We start from the raw sequence: 16,241 nt of genomic DNA on the forward strand, positions 1-16,241 counted from the left end.
GAGGGGACAGACCTCTAGCACTGAGAACAGGGCAGGGCCCTTGGAGGACTTTCCCTTGGGCTGTGCCCTTCCTGGGTGGGGGTGGGGTGGGTAAGCATGTGGCCTGGGTGCACAGGCAGGGACCCTAGCAGGCTGGAGGGGGTCTATACTCCACTTCCTGACTGTGGGGCTCTCTGGCTTCCATGGAGCTCCTTGGGAATGGCTTGGCTTCCCTCTGTGTTCTCTCTGCTCCTTCCTGCTTAGTTTTGCCCCTGCCTCTTTCCATGAAGGCCTGTTCTTCCTCTGGTCCTTTCACTGAAGCATGCTAAGGTATCATCCACCCCAGGAACACTGGCCCCAGGGTTTCCTTATGTCCAAAACTATGATCTTCTTGCCATCCTGCACTGCGTGCATAGCCCTTCCTAGGGCCTGGGACCCTCTCAAGCATGGGCCCCAAGCATGGGCTCCAAGCATGGGCCCCAAGCATGGGCTCCAAGCATAAACCCCAAGCATGGGCCCCAAGCATGGGTTCCAAGCGTAAGCCCAAGCATGGGCGCCAAGCATGAGCCCCAAGCATAGGCAAGAGGCCCCTAGACAGACCCAAGGGCTTCTCTATGAGAACCCACCCTTCCCCATGTTCTCCAGCTCCACAGTGACCCATGGGACCTGCAGAGAGTCCCCCTCTGCCTCCTGGGAACCAGAACCTGAGGCCCAGAGCTTGTTCATGTGGGGTTGAAGTACACCCATCTCCGATGCCCACTGTGGTTGTTACCTGGGGGTGGAACAGCAGTGGGGATGGCCGCAGGTACTTCTCTTTCAGGACTCCCACAGGGTCTGTCACCTTCCGCTTTTCTACCCTGCTGGACAGCAACACAGAGGGTTACATACCCCACTGAGCCACCTGCTCCTTGGCAGCATGTCTGGGCCGGGTTAATCATGAGGCTGCTGTGGAGGTGGCAACGGAGCTGCCCAGCCGACTCCAACATGAATTCACTGGGCCCTGAGGACAGTGGGGACAAGGCCCAGCTGCCCACTTGCCCAGATTCCCATTGTCCCGTTACCTACTCAGTGGTTCCTTTACACACTTTCCAACTTCTTTTAGTCCCCCTATATCCCTTCAGTTATCACCTCTTGTGTATGACGGTACGTTTGGTGCTGGAGTGTAAGATGTTCTTTGGAGGTGCCACGTGCACCAGCCTCCTACCCACTGGCTGGTCACGCCTGGGCAGTAGGGGCTGCCCTCAGGGTCTCCAGCACACCCACAAGTTACTCTGCATCACTCCAGGGGCTTGCTGTCTACACCTCAGCTAGCCTGTCCTGCTGGTCACTGGCACAGTACATTTTGCCTATTTGTGATCACAAATGTAGGTTTCTGTCCTGGGGAAGTCACCAGAGACTTCCCACTGCAGCCAGGCAGACTGTACCGGAAAACCCTCAGTGGCTGCTGGAGATCACAATTCTAGAACCTTCCTCAAGTGTCAGCGACAACTTGTTAGACATTAAATCTCCATGGTCAGTGCAAGTGGCAGCCAGGTCCTTTCTTTTGCCCCCACAGTTCCCAGCAGAGGCAGCACTCCCCTGTCTCAGGCACTGGTGGTGCAGAAGTCCAAGAGGAGTTTTGTTCAAACCCGCTGACCCTCTTGCCCCCAAGACACCAGAACAAGCTGTTCCTAAGTTGCTCACTTGCATCCCTCCTGAGCCCTGGTCTTGCCTACCCTTCCACCAATTGATGCTGTTGTTTCCCTGCCTTCCAGGGCACAGCAGCCGGAGAAGCATGGTGACTGCCAGAGCGGTACAGGGCACAGCAGCTCCAGGATCCCAGAGGAGACTCAAGTCCTGTCCATGGGATAGTGAGGAAATCAAGGCTAAGAACTGCTATGGCCGTAGGAAGGGCTTTGCAAAGGGGTGGAGATAAATACCAAGACACTTGGCTCTTGGCAAGAGTTGTCAGCCTGCGGCTTCACTCAGGTAACTAAGGCCCGCCTGCTGCAGGGAGGGGTCTCTCGTGACAGTGTTCAGCCTTTCAATCATCCAGGGATGGTGACACTGGCAGAGAAAGGGAGCCAAGCAGCAGGAGGGGGGCCTTGATGAACCTAGCGTTGTGACAGTGGAGTAGCTCAGGACCCTCCTTATGGTCTGGCTGCACTGTCCTAGTCTCCTGGGCCTTCACCTGGAGGGAATTCTGAAAACACATGTATTTGTCCACCATGACTAGACCCGTTTTGCAGAGGACCCACACTGAGGTGCATTGCTGCTGTTCCCACTGAGCTCGTCTGTCTGCAGAAGTGTGTCCAGCCCCTCCAGTGGCCACAGTCTTAGGTCCTAAGGACAAGCACTGAGCCTAGCTTCTGGACATTATGAGTAGACTACAGGAGAATGTAAATGGGGGCTCTGGGGTCCTGTGGTCAGTTCCCATGATTCTCTTCTTTCAGACTGACCATGGACTCTTTGCAGCTTACAGAAATTATATGAGGGTCATCAGTCTGGTAGAAGGGGCGGGCAGGAGATGGAAGAAAAGGCCGGAAAGGGGCTCAGGCAGAGTTCCCTCAGGCATGGGGTCTAGCCAGAAGGCTCTGTTTGTCTCCAAGTACCTGCCCATGTTCTGTATGAGTCCATGGGGCAGCTGGTGCCTCTTGCTTCCTGCCTTAGAAGAGCACTGACTAGTACTTCCGTCTCTCTTTCCTCTCTGGAGCCTCAGCATTTCCTCATGTAAGCTGTGGGAGGCACCTTTTCTAAGAAACACCTGATGGATATCTTTCTTGTTTCCTGGGATTATGAAGCCAGAATCCGCCAGAAAACAGAAGCATGCCGGGTGGGAAGCTGCAGCCTGGGGCCTGAGTAGGTGGGTACCAGTACCTGTGGGTGCAGCTGTCCAGTCTGCCTTGCTTGGGATTTTCTCACAGAGTTATCACCTGCTAGCCTCTCTCAGAGTTGTGGGTCTATCCCCAGTCCTCACACCACGGCCAGCCCCAAAGAGACACACGTTCCCTGAACATCTCTTGATGCATGCTCATACATGTGCACAATATGCCTGCAAAGCAGGGTCAACGTCCAGTGCATGACCCTCTTCTTACTCCCTGTGACTCCTCACATGGCAAAGCAGGTGACATATGGCAGCAGGGTTAGGGCTCCAAACATGGAAACTGGCTCTGCTTTCCAAGCCCACCTGCCTCTTTGGGCGGCTCAATGTCTTCCGTAAGTCAGAGTAGACTCAAACTTGCCCTTCATTGGAACCAGTAGCAAAGAGGCAAGAACTCTGCCCTACCAGGACCAGCTCCTTTGCTAGGTCCCCACATGTGGCTCTAGGGTAGTGTGGCCTAGGGCAATCTCAGGAGAGTAGAGCTGTAGGGGGATGGAGCAAGTTCTGGAGAGGTAGAGTAGATTGTACTGACCTTCTCGGAGGGCAGAGATTAGTTCCAGAAAAGACAGCTGACGAGGGAGGGGCTCTGGATGGGGTCTAATGGAGAGGCTTGAGGAAGGTTGGAAGACATCTACCCTTGAGGGAGCATGGGACCCCCATGGGCTGAGGCACCTCCCTGATGCCAGCAAATGCACGCACATGGAAGAATCTTGAGTTAGGTTGGGAGAGAAAGACAGAGTCTCTGCCTAACTCCATGGATGTGGGTCCCTGGGGAGAGCCAGTGAGGGCAGGCCATGTTAATACCTGTAGATGGGATCCATGAAGAAGGGCGAGGGCTTGGCATAGTGCAGGGATGGCTGTTGGGGCAGCTGTGCTGGGCACACCTTAGGCAGCCCCTCACCAACCCCAGGCTTCCGTTCACCGTAGATGTGGTTCTTCCGTGGTTCACGGCTGCCTCCATTCTGGCTCGCTCGGGCCCTGCTGCCGATGCTCAGGTCTAGCGGCTGTTCCTCACCAGATGAGGGGACCAGGGGAACCTTGGGTCTGAGCAGGGCAGGTTTGGCCTCTTTTGGTTTGGTGGTGAGGTCGAAGGGGCACTCTACACTGGGGCCGCCCACCTTGAGAGCGTCCCGGGGTGACTTTGGCTCAGCCTTGACCAGCAAGTTATGGGCGAGGGCTCGGTCCGTGAAGGGGTAGAGAGAGTGGGGGAAGTTGGGCAGAAACTGGAAGGGGAACACAGAGTGGTAGGGCAGCGAGCCCAGCTTCTTCTCCTGCATGCTCATGAATCCAGGACCGAAGTACTTCTCAGCGATGGATGCGATGGCCTTAATGGAGTCACCGGCGGCTCCCGAGGCCGTCAGCAGTTGTTCCTCAGGTGGTGGGAAGAATGAATGTTGTGAGTAGAAGGCTGGCACCTCAGCCACACTGTTTATGGCCCCAGGGGGCACCGATTCACCCCCAAACTCAGGTTTGCTTTCAGCTGGCTTGGCTTTGTCCTTGCCCTTGTCTCGGTCACTGTCCACATCACTGTCCAGGTCTGAGCCTGTGCCTGTGGTGGTGTCCAAGTCTGTCCCCGTTGTGGTGTTGATATCTTCAAAGTCACTGCCATCTGACATGTCAGGGCTCCTGGTTTTAACCTTCTCCACATATGCATCTTCCAACCGGCCATCAAATTTCTCCTCTGGCCCCGTGGCCGCCGTGGCACCCTGGCTACTGTTGCTGACCGCAGAGACCAGGGGCAGGGCTGGGTTTCCCAGTGGGCTGGGGAGCTTGGCATCCTGTGCATGGTTCAGGGGGCTCTTGAGCAGTGGCGTGGGAGGTAGCAGAGGTGGTCGTGGGTACAAGGATGGAGGGAAGATCCCTGGGAAGCCTGGGGTGAGTGTGGGGAAGGCTGGAGGGGCAGCTGAGAAGGGCAGGCTCCCAGGATGAGGTCTGGAGGGGAAGTACTCAGTGAAGCCTAGACCCCCGTGGTTGAGGGTGGGGGAGGGTTTTGTCTTGTCCATCATGGGGCTGGGGGTCAAGGGCAGGCCTGGGGTGAAGATGCTGCCCGGCGTATAATGGTTCTTGCCCTCACAGAAGCGCCGGTGCTTGTTGAGGGAGGAGGTAGTGCTGAACATTTGCCCACAGTCCTTGCACTTGATCTGCGTTCGGCAGTCAGCATGCATCCTCTTGTGCCGGCACAGGTTGGAGAATTGCGTGTATGACTTGTGGCAGACCTCACCTAAAATAGCCACAGAAGGCAAATACAGATTCAGAGTGAGCTCACCATGAACCCAGGTACAGACGCAGGCTGGGGGCTGGCAAAGATCACTGTGCCTTCCCTGGGATCCTGGCCAGGTGGACCATGGTGCCTCAGCCTTCTGTGGTGGGAAGCGTGGCATCTTTATGGATTGCTGATTCTTACCCTGGGGTATGGCAAATGCCTGCACCAAGCTCTTTGGAAGCCACTGGGAAGACTGTCTGTGGTCCAGATTGGGTGAGGGCAGAGCAAGGACACACAGCACCAGAGTCTCATTGGTGGCTAGGAGATGGCTAGCTCAGAATGTCCACATGATTTGCCCCAAGGTGGTGACCTTGGTTGGCTGTTTCTACAAAGGAGCAGTCGCTTCTTTCTAGTTTAAAATGCTCCTTGCTTTCTCTCCCTCTCTCTGTCCCAGTCCCTGCCACCAGCATCTCAGGAGAGGATGCCCCAGCAGTTCTCAGGAGCCCCGGAGTTAGGGCTTGGGCTGGGAAGCAGGGCTCCTGATTATGCCTGTCTACAGTTTTGGAGCTGGCCAATGATGGGATGAGATTCTGTCTATGACCTTCAGGGAAAGGGCTGGGTCCATGTTTTCAAACTTGGAAACTCTCCTAGCCAGGAGCTTCCAGCCTAGAGGTCCAGCAGGGTCTGCTGTAGCTGACAGACACCATCAGGACTCTTACAGGACAGGGCAATACCAGCTGGATCTCAGCCTAGCCTAGAGGCTCAGAAGACCCTGCAGCTATCTTCCTGAGGCCTGGCAACTGGAGGTCAGTAAAGCATTCATCAGTCTTTCTCCTTTTCTACCAAAAAATAAGGAAGTATATGTTACACATTCATCCACACACTCACACCCCTATAGTCATCTCCATCCTCCCAGTGACAGGGACATGGACATGGGACACACACACACACACACACACACACACACACAAACTCTGTGACTCTCCCCACAGGACAGTTTGCTTTCTGTAGCATGGTGGAAACAGTGATTGTAGCCTGTCTCTTGTTCTCACTCTATAAATCCCAATCTGCCACTTTATCTGAGATGTCTTTTCTCTGAAACTATTACATACTTTAATCACAATATCTATTTATATTAGCTGCCCTGACTTCCTGGTTGTCACGGTGAGGCATTTTCTGGCTGAAAGGAGCCAAATTTTGCTTCATTTAATCAAATCTTTCCTTTTTGGGATACTGTTCTGGGAAAGGCAACACATTTAGGTAGTCTATAAATAACCTCACCTTACTCCTGGTCTCCCACAGGAAACCAAAAGGCAGATCCCAAGATCAGGTTACCGAGACAGACTAGACACCCCTGCTAGGTTCCTGAGCCCCCGAGGGATCCTGGTGGTACCTAGAGATCATCTTTTGCCATCATCATAAGCAAGCCTCCCACTCAGGTGCCTCCTGGGACAGAGGGACCCTTGGTTCCTACCTATTATTATAACTGGGGACGGGGACTCTGTGGTAGATGGGTTGTAGAGACACCTGGGCAGTCCTAGGAAGGGCAAGTCCTAGACATTGAGAATGGCTGCCAGCCAGTTCAGAGCCATCCAAAGAAGGTGGCTGTTTCCGGGATGGGGAGGAAGTCCTGGCTGCTACATTATGCTAGGTATCAGGAGCAGAGCTGACAAATCTACCAAGACAGGAAGGGACCCTGGGCAGGAGTTCCCTTTGCTCCTGAGATATGTGTGTAGATGTGCATGAGCACAGGCATGCATGCACGCACACACACACACACACACACCTGGGAGGGGGTCACAGTGCCAACTTACTAGCCCATACCGTATACTCTCACACATGCACACTTACTCCTTCAAAGACTGTCTTCTGAAAAGCATCCATGAGAATGCCTCTGTAACGCAGACACTTTTTCTCTTCCCCTCCCTCTTTCACTTGACCCCCTCTCATATACACATTTGAGCTCCCTGATCAGAAAGATGCCATCTCAGTCTCTGTGCTCAGTCAGGTGAGGGTTTGTGGGCTTCTAGACACTGATGGTATACCCAGGTTTCACTTGGCAGGTAGACATAGCATTTGCTTATATGTAGCTGGTGCCTGGTCATTGTGGACTCTTCTCCAAGTAACAGATCCTTCCTTGGAAGGGCCATATTAATAGGCTCCCCTTTACTGGCTTTCAGTTTTCCTTCCAAACTTCCACACCATCTCCAGCACACTCCATGGTCTGTAGGATGCACACAGTGATACATCTCACATCTCACACTTATCTTGCACAGGTGTGTCATTCCAACTGCATGGCACACTCATAAGGCCTGCCTGTCCACTTCTGGGGATTTCGTTTTAGTTGGCTACCCTTGATTAAAGCAAGGTTGCAGAGATGGGCCAGACCATAGACAAAGGGAGAAAAGGTCATGGATGCCAGGAGATCCTTAGAAACACCATGCTCAGTACATGTCATCTAGGGATGGTCACATTCAGAAGCTCCCTAGGAGACATGATGCTCACAACATGTCAACTGGGATGGTCCTACTCAGAGGTCCAGCTGGGGCTCAGCTAAGGTTGGAACACAGGGAGGATGGGCCACTGGTCCCTTCTGCAGAAAGCTCCATCATTAGAATGACCCTTGCCTACTACCTTCCTCCAGCTACTGTAAGGAAATCTGGAGGTGTGGGGTAGATGCGGGATGTAGGAAGGGGAGAGGGATGTGTCTATATACTTGGAAGAGGCCAGTCAACAAGGTAAGGGCATGGTGTCCCATGCCCTGTACCAACTAGGACCAGCTATAAAGGCTTATGGATGGATGGGGGTCCTCAGCAGGGACCTGGGGTACCAGGCTGGGCAACTCACATATGAATGGCTTCACTGTGCTGTGGATATGTTTGTGCTGTTTGAGGCCAGAGGATGTGGCGAAGGTTTTGCCGCAGTCGGGGCAGGCATGGGCCCGGGCACCGACGTGCTGTGAGCGGATGTGACGCTGGAGGTTGCTGGGGTCCGTGAACACCTGGGGAAACAGATGCCATTGGTGCATGCCCCTCTTGAACTCTACCATTAGCCCAGGAGTACGAAGGCTGGGCCCTCTCCCTCTCCTTGTTGCCCATGCATTAAGATGGTTGGGATAGGTCTTACTGCAGCATTGATTACTAAAGGGCCTTAGTGGGATGCTCAACCTCTCCTGGTCTCAGTTTACCTGCCAGTGGCCTCAGAATGCTGTGTCTCTGAGGCTCCAAGACACTCAGTATTTTCTAGAGCACTAACCTGGGTGGTCTGGGGTCTGGGGGCTTCACCCGTGTAACCCTTGGCATCGCACATTGGTAGGGGGCACAGGGCTGACCTGGAGAAGACTCAGCTCTGGTCTTGGCTCTGTTTCCTGCAGGGCTGTTTGATGACATAATCTCTAAGACTTCCTGCCCTTCTCAGTAACGAGGAAGGACCTAAATGACCTCAGGGCATCTAAGCCATTAGACCACCCCTCTCAGGAGTTTCACAGTGGGGTAGAGGGACAGCACACAGGTGATGCCTGGTACCTTGACACAGTTTTCACATTCGAAGCGCTTGCCACTGTCGTGAGACATCTGGTGGCGGATGAGGTTGGACTTCCAGTTGAAGGCCTTGGGACACTGGTCGCATTTGTACTCACGCTCCTCCGTGTGGACAATCATGTGTTGCTCCAAGCTGTGGACAGGGGATGGGGATCACTCTAGGGTCCATTTGTCTGGAAGAGGAGGTCCCCTACCCCATATGCCTTGTTCTCCTGTATGTGGCCCCTTGGAGGCCCCATCATGCTGCAGGGGGATCACAGTGCATGCTGGCAGCAGGTCCACACTCTTCATCTTTCCCAGGTCATTGGGAATGAAGGAAGACAACCTTCCCAGGTCAGAGGAAAAAGCCAGTGCCTGAGCCACCTTCACTCAAGGCTTCCCTATTTCCCAGCCAGTCAGGGGCAGGGTGGGACCTAGGCAACCCTTTTAAAGTCAGATGATCCCAACTTTAGGGCTAAGTTTGGGTCTGAGGCTGTGGTACACAACTATAATTCCAAAATCCAGGAGGCTGAGGCAGGAGAATTTCAAGCTTGAGGCCAGCCTGTACCACATAGCTAGACCGTATCTCGAAGGGTGGGCGGGGTGGGGGGATCTAAGCCTGGGCCTAGGGGAAAGGGTTCAGGGTACCAACATTGTCATAAGTCCCAGAGTAAGACCGAGGCCATGCAATTCGAGTCAGCTCTCTGAGAGGCTTGCTGGCTGACCAAATACAATCGAGGAGTGGTAGGCATCGGCAGAGGGTTGGATGAGATGTGTTACAGTGGTGAGAACATCTGCTCTGGGGCCGCTCCTCTTGGCTGCACTAGCAACCCCTAATCCCCTCCTCCCTGGGGACTCTGCCTCTCCTGTCCCCAGGATGACCGTTAATCTTCATGAGCAAAGCAGTAATATATCACGGCCCGTTAATTACGGGGCCCAGCCATCCGTTTAGAGCAGAAACGCCTGCTCCTCTAGCTCCCAGAGATTGTATCTTTTCCCTGTTGTTAATTGTGATTTATGTGTTTATGTAAAGAAAACACGGACCCTCCTCAGCCCTGTTCTCTGCGACGCGCTCAGGCAGGATTTGCCCACACGCTTATTCTCAGTCATGTGCTCAGGGTGGAAGGTCTGCCGTCCCCAGGGAGTCCATGATGGGATTGGTGGTAAATCCCTAGTAATCACAGAGGCCGTTAGCAGCCTGATAGGGTTTTGCTCTGACTTTGCAAAGCTGTCCTGAGCAAACTCTTCAAGAGCAGGGGCTCTGGGGCTAGAAAAGTTTCCAAACTCCTCCACTCCTCAGAGCACTGGGGCCAGGGGTCCCAGCTCCCCCTACCCAGAGCCCAGGATGCTCTTTTGTCCCAGGGGTTTCTATAGGTTCCCAAGGCCCTCTGTGCCTGGGTTCTCACACAGGTCTGCTCCAGCTGCCTGTGTTTGGTTGTCACTCAGCTGGGCTTGAAGCTCTCTTTGCCTAGGCCTCTGGAATCCCTCCCAGGCAGGTGGCTGCCATCTGAGGAGGGCATGCTTATGAATGAGGGCCCTGTATGATCCTTTCAGGGGTCTACTGAGAACGGCTGTGTATGTCCAGAGAGCAAGGCTGGTCTACATGTCCTCTACAGCGGGTGCTGCAGCTCACACCTCCCAGTTTGGAGCCTTATTGCAAAAGTATCCCCAGGGCCAGAGGGTGGCAAGAACACATTGGTCTGTGCTCTCTCTGTCTTTCAGGTTGTGTATAGGGCAGTGGTGACTGACAGTGGCCTGCAGACCAGGCCCAGTGGGTCCTCCTGCTGGGGCCAGGCCCTTTATGGTGAGAATCATATCTGGTGAGAAAGCATCTGCAGCTTCCAGCCATGTGCACCCACTCTGTCCCCAGTGTAGGGAGGTAGCACATGGGAGCCCTTGGTCTCCTTGTCCCAGAGCCCAAGCCTGACAGGAAGGTGGGAGGCGAGGCAGGGAGGCACCTGTACTTGTTGGGGAACATCCGCTCGCAGTCCTTGCACTCATGTGCTTGCCCATCGCTGCCCCCGATGAGGCCCTCAGGCTTGAGTTCCTCCCCGAGGCCCTCATAGAGTGGGGCCCCTGCAGAGCTGCATGCATACTTCTTGTGGCGCCTCAGATCCAGCTTGCACTGGAAGAGCTCATCACACTCGTCACAGCGGAATGTGGGGTCCTCTGCAAGACAGAGGGCAAGGAGGTGAGCGCGAGAGCCAGACACCCACCCCTGGGTCATAGGATCCCAGAGACCCAACCCATCCCATTGCTCCAGGACTTCCATCCCCCTGGCTGCTCCGACCCAGCTTCCTTCCAGCCCTTGTCTTGGCTGCTCAGGGATGCAGAGGTCACAGGACAGATCAGGCCACGCTGGAGGACCTCATCTCTGCATCGTGGAAACACTGAGCAATGTCAGACTCCTCCCTGCATCCCCAGTGGCCACTGTGGATTCAAGGAGGCCCTGCCTCTGAGTGGAGAAGGAAGCCAGGCCAAGTGCTTTGTTTATGAATTAGGAGAAAAAAGAAGGCAGAACTCCATCGCATATAATAAATTATTGTCGTCAAGGTCAAACAAATTAAAGGGGGCAGCTATTATTAAGTTTATGAGGCAGCATCCCGAGCACAGTGCCAAACCAAACAATTAGCCCGGAGCTGTAACTAGGGCGGGTCTCTGCGCCCTGCCCCGCCTTCCTGCTGCGGCTGCTCCTTCAGTTTTCACCCAGGCCTGGAGAGAGAACACCTGCTCTCAGATCTTGCACAAAGAGGGCTATGTGCACACGTGGGCACAAGCATGAGCATGTGCATTCTGTGTGCACTCTGAAGTTACATGTGGATATGTACGCTAATGCAACTGTGTTTGTGTGAGCATCCCACCCCATCTGTACCCATGTTTGCAAAGCCATGTGTGGATGTGAGTGCATACCTGGCCATCTGTACCTAGACTTTGATGAATGGGCATATGCACATATGTGTACCTACTTGTAAGTGTGGGTACATGTTTATGTACATAACTACATATGTGGTGTGTTAGCAATGTTTTCACATTTGAATATACATGTAGTTTATGTATGTCTGCATAATGGGGCATGCATGTATTCATGAACATCTTCATGTGACTTTGTATGTATTTTTGTGGGTTATGTATGCATGGGTGTGTGTGTTCTATACATCTGTAGACATGGAAGATTATGTGTAAGGTGTTTGTGTGTACATGTGTGGATTTGTGTCATTGTGTATACAGTTGTGAATAAGTGTTCACGTTTGTATGTAAATGGGCATGTGTTAAGGGTTTGCATTTGTATGCCAACGTGTGTTTTATGAATGCTGTATGTGGGAGGTATGCCTGCATCTGTGTGCATGTGCAAATGTGTAGGAAGGTGTGTATGCATGGTCATGAGGACTGGCCTGGTATCCAGCAGTAAGCAGGGACTTAGATCAGGGCAGAGGCAGTGCTGCTCCTACCAGAGAGTTTCAGAGTCTACAGGAGACAGTGAGCTTCTCCCTGTCCTGAACAACATGGAGTTCTAAGGCGGGGCCCTCTCCTGCTGCCCAAAGCTCTCCTGAGTCGAAGTGTAGAGGTGATATTCAAGCATCTGTTCTGGGCTGTACCTGGCACTCCTAACAGTGGGTACCCAGAAGTCAAGGTGGGACTCTGCAGGGCTGAGTATCAGATGCACCACTGAGCCCATGCAGTGATGCCCACCAGGACACCAGTGCACTCAGCTGGGCGTATCTGGGAAAGGGGAAATGCCTAGATGCCAGGGAATGGACATGTGTGTGTTTAGGGCTGACTAGGCAGGCATTACTTCTGATTTCCAGGGTCCAGACATCCTGGCCCCACTGGCTTACCTCAGCTGCATAGCAAGCCTCTTTTGGGAGGTCAATGAGACCATGGAAGGAAGGTGCTGTGGGTCCTTTGGGTCAGGGGAATTCTTTCCTACACGCTGCACTGTGCTGTGCTGGGGAAACAAGGATTGTATTCTTGCCTTGGCTTGGAGATCTCCACCCATAATATCTCCAGGGAAGGCCTTGAATTCCTCCTGAGGTACCAGAGTGGGACCATATGACTCACAGGATAGGGCGGGGAGGGGGCAGGCACAGGTAGTTCACACACAGAGGACCCACCTTCCACGTCTACAGAAGGAATGAACTATAATTCAAAGAGGGACTCCTTTCAGAGCAGTGAGCTGTGAACACTGTGAATGCCCATGTGGAGGCTTGCTGGGTGCTCTTTGGGGCAGGCAGTATGCTGTGACCCTCCACCCAAGGGGATGCCCTATATCCCTGCTTTATCACTGGTCAGCTGTGGCTGGCCCTTTTCGCTATCTGGGCATGAGATACAGGGCAGCAGAGTCCTGATTCCCCACAGAGGATCATGAGGCCAACAGCCAGACACTATGTGCGTTTGAAAGTATTCATGTCCAGTCACCCTTCATGCCAGCCCTGTTCTTCAGAGTCAAAATGCTACCAGGAAGGATCCTGTGTCTGGGCACATTAGATATATGCTATCACAGAGTCCTCTGTGGCTCTGCAGAGCTGCTCCTGAGGGCTGGAAAGGGGTGGGCATGCAGATCATGCAAAGTCAAGAATGAGAAATGCTCACTTTTATTACACTCTTTCTAGACTGAATGAGGAAAAGTCACGGTAGTTTAAGAGGAACATGACATCACCAGCCATATCACTGGCTGGCCAAAACTTCTAGTTCTGATTTGAAATTTGGGCTTAAAATTATTTTATTTTAAAATTAAATTTTAAAAAGTTGTTTATAGGCAGGGTCTCACTATGTAGCCCTGGATGGCTTAGAATTCTCTGTGTAGACCACACTGGCCTTGAACTCACAGAAATCCACCTGCCTCGGCCCCTCTGAGTGTTGGGATTAAAGTCATGTGCCACCACATCAGGGCTTAGGCTTAAAACCTTAAATGCAGGGATTTAATAAGAAAATTCAACTTGATTCTCACTCGATGCCTTAGAAGTCACCCTGGAGGGGATGGAAATGACCTTGGTGACAGTGTTACCCTTCTCCTCTGCCCCTATGTCTTCTGGACGTTAAGCTGTCTCTGTAGAAGGATAGATTTGGGGATAAGACATGCCCCTGCCCAGGTGAGTGGGGTGGAAGAGCCTCTTAGATTCTTCCAGGCAGGGAGGGCTGGCTCTGGGCACACACCTGGAGTACACTGCACGGCATTTTTATTTTCCCAGCACACAAAATTCTGTTTAAAGAACCAAGGTTATCCTGATATTATGTCTATTACAGGCCATCACAGGCCAGGTCTCTTCTGTGCACACCACACAATGGGCCGCATCGTGGAGAGGGCAAGTGGATTGCCAGGAGGCTTTCTAAATGAAGAGTGTTTGAATGCCAACGATTTCTTTTCTCCAAAGAGCAAGTGCTTCTCAGGAACGAGGAAAAGAGAAGTCTTCCTCCTCCGTCCAATAATTAGAGCATAATAAGGTCACCTGACTAAGGAGTGGATTGTGCTGTCCCTCTGTGAGGATGCTGAGTTAGCATATCTCTACAGAGCTCCAACTCTGTAGTTGGTGTATCTGTCCAGGCAAACCAGGGGTTCTATTTCCTCCTTATCACAGTGGTCCCCACCAGACCTCCAGACTGCCCCCCCACCCCCGGCAAAAGCACAAGAAAGAGCAATTGGGAAAGAAACTCTATCTAAATGTGGTGGGGGTCTGGGGTTGGGGTAGATCAACCTTCCACCAAATTATACTGTACCGGCACCTGCCTGTCAACCCCGCACTCGCTTGTCTAGCTCAAGTTCCATCAGCAACTTTCTCGGCTGAACAGGAATGTAACAGAAAAATAAACCCCTGCCTAATGGCTTTGAGACCGAGGGGTTCACAATTACGCGGCACCCGCATCCCAATCTACAACTCCAGCTCAAAAGCGCTCAAGAGTCTACTCCAAATTCCTGTGGCGATAAGGGGCTGGCTGCATTTAGCCAGGGCTGGGATAAAAGATTTTTTTTTATGATAATTATCTTAGTGAGGGACGCGTTTGCATTTTCTTTCTGTGCGAATTCTGAGTTAAACTAGGGTGTGTGTTGGGGGGTAGCTGTTGGGGCGGCAAAGAAGTGAACTTGACAGCAGAGGTTAGGGAAGTCAAATATTTGATGTCAGACTATTATGTGTGGAAAGTAATTAGCTCACAAATGTTTGATCAGTTATTAGGAAAATGTAGAGTGGGTTATTTAATATCGGGGTGGGAGGTGTGTATGTGAACAAGAATCAAGGCTTTAAAAAACCTTTTGGAAGAAAGAAATTTCATTATATGAATGGAACTGCAAAGGTAAAGATTCTCCTTTCAGCCCAGAAGACACATCTTCTGTGACTCTCAGGTGCTGGCTCAGAGTCACAGGTCCTTTCAACAATCATTTTAAGGAAAAGGAAACCCCCCTCTTGCTGCACAAGTCTTGGTAAATTCATTTTTGTTTTCTCAATGGTCTAATTAAACCCAAAATTTAAAGGAGGCAACAGAGAGGACTTGGCTGGTAAAATGGTCCTTCTACCCCAATTTCTTGTCTGACAACTTAAGAACTATGTATTGCTGCAGAAAAAAAAAATGAGGCACTCTGGTCACTGGCAGGCTTGTAGGGTCAACAGGTAAACTGAGGCAGGGCTCCACAGGTGTGGTTACAGAACCTTCTGCTAAATCCAGTGGGCATCACTTGTGTGTTTCCTGAGGGAGTCCTTGTGTCTCCTGAGGGAGTCCATGGTCTCACAGAGAAGGGAATGAGATTCATTCTAGATTTTAGGAACATCTAGGGGACATTGTTTTAATGTTCACTAGTAGCTCAGCCTTAAAAAAGAGGATAGACACAGGGCTGGGAAGATAACCCAGTAACGTGCTTGCCGAGTAGCACAGGTCCTAAGTTAGATCTCCAGGACATGCTGTAGGTGGAGACAGAAGGGTCCCTGGGGCTTGCTGGCCATCCAGACCTTGCCTAATTACTGCAGGCCTCATCTTGCAAACAAGGTAGACAGCACAGATGAGCAACAGCCAAGGCTGACCTCTGTCCTCTATATGCATGCCCACACATGTACACTTCCCCTGCACACACAGGAACACAAACACCTCCCATGCCCCACAAGAAATCAGACATGAACCCTTGAGTCCCCTGGTCAGCAATGACAATGGAGTGCCAACAGGCCCATCTCAAAAGCAGCTGTGCCAGGGCCCCAAGTAGACACCCACAGACTCAAGGGAGTAGTGTGTGAAACTGGCTTCCTCTCCAGCATCATCTCAGAGGTGCTCAGGTATACAGCAGCAGGCAGGAGAGCCTGCTGATACACCCTATCTGACGGGTACCTACTTGTGTCAAGAGCTAAAGGACTCATCCTATTGTGGGATCCATTTCAGGCCTCAGCTTGCTTCTCCCCCATGTTTCTCCAGGACTTCTAACTATTGGTGGGCATCACTTCTGCAGACAGCCTGGCTGCTTTCCCTTCTGACATGGGCTGCAATCTCTCACAAAGGAAAGCTCTGGGTTCTGCCCAGTTTCCCAGGTAACCAAACTAGGTTGGGGTCCTTTACTACAGAAAGCTGGTAATAGGAAAGCCCCTCTCCAGGGGCTGCAGAGATGTCTCAGTGGATAAAAGGTTTGCCACACAAGTGTGAGGACCAGAGTTCGGATCCTCAGCACCCACGTAAAGCCCAGGTAGATATGGCAGCCTGCCTGTAA

The 16,241-nt window shown here is 52.3% G+C and overlaps 1 protein-coding gene across 1 annotated transcript in view; it reads right to left on the reverse strand.

Annotated features, from left to right (window-relative positions):
• The window catches only part of Prdm16 (PR/SET domain 16), a 211,452-nt gene that overhangs the window by 20,009 nt on the left and 175,202 nt on the right, over positions 1-16,241 (reverse strand). The window contains exons 6-10 of the mRNA XM_059255932.1: positions 10,519-10,729; positions 8,567-8,714; positions 7,890-8,043; positions 3,644-5,060; positions 752-839 (exon numbers count right to left, since the gene is read on the reverse strand). Coding sequence (XP_059111915.1) covers positions 752-839; positions 3,644-5,060; positions 7,890-8,043; positions 8,567-8,714; positions 10,519-10,729 — 2,018 coding nt within the window. The remainder of the gene's footprint in view (positions 1-751; positions 840-3,643; positions 5,061-7,889; positions 8,044-8,566; positions 8,715-10,518; positions 10,730-16,241) is intronic.

This window comes from Peromyscus eremicus, chromosome 2, assembly GCF_949786415.1.
Source record: "Peromyscus eremicus chromosome 2, PerEre_H2_v1, whole genome shotgun sequence".
NCBI classification, from domain to species: Eukaryota; Metazoa; Chordata; class Mammalia; order Rodentia; family Cricetidae; genus Peromyscus; species Peromyscus eremicus.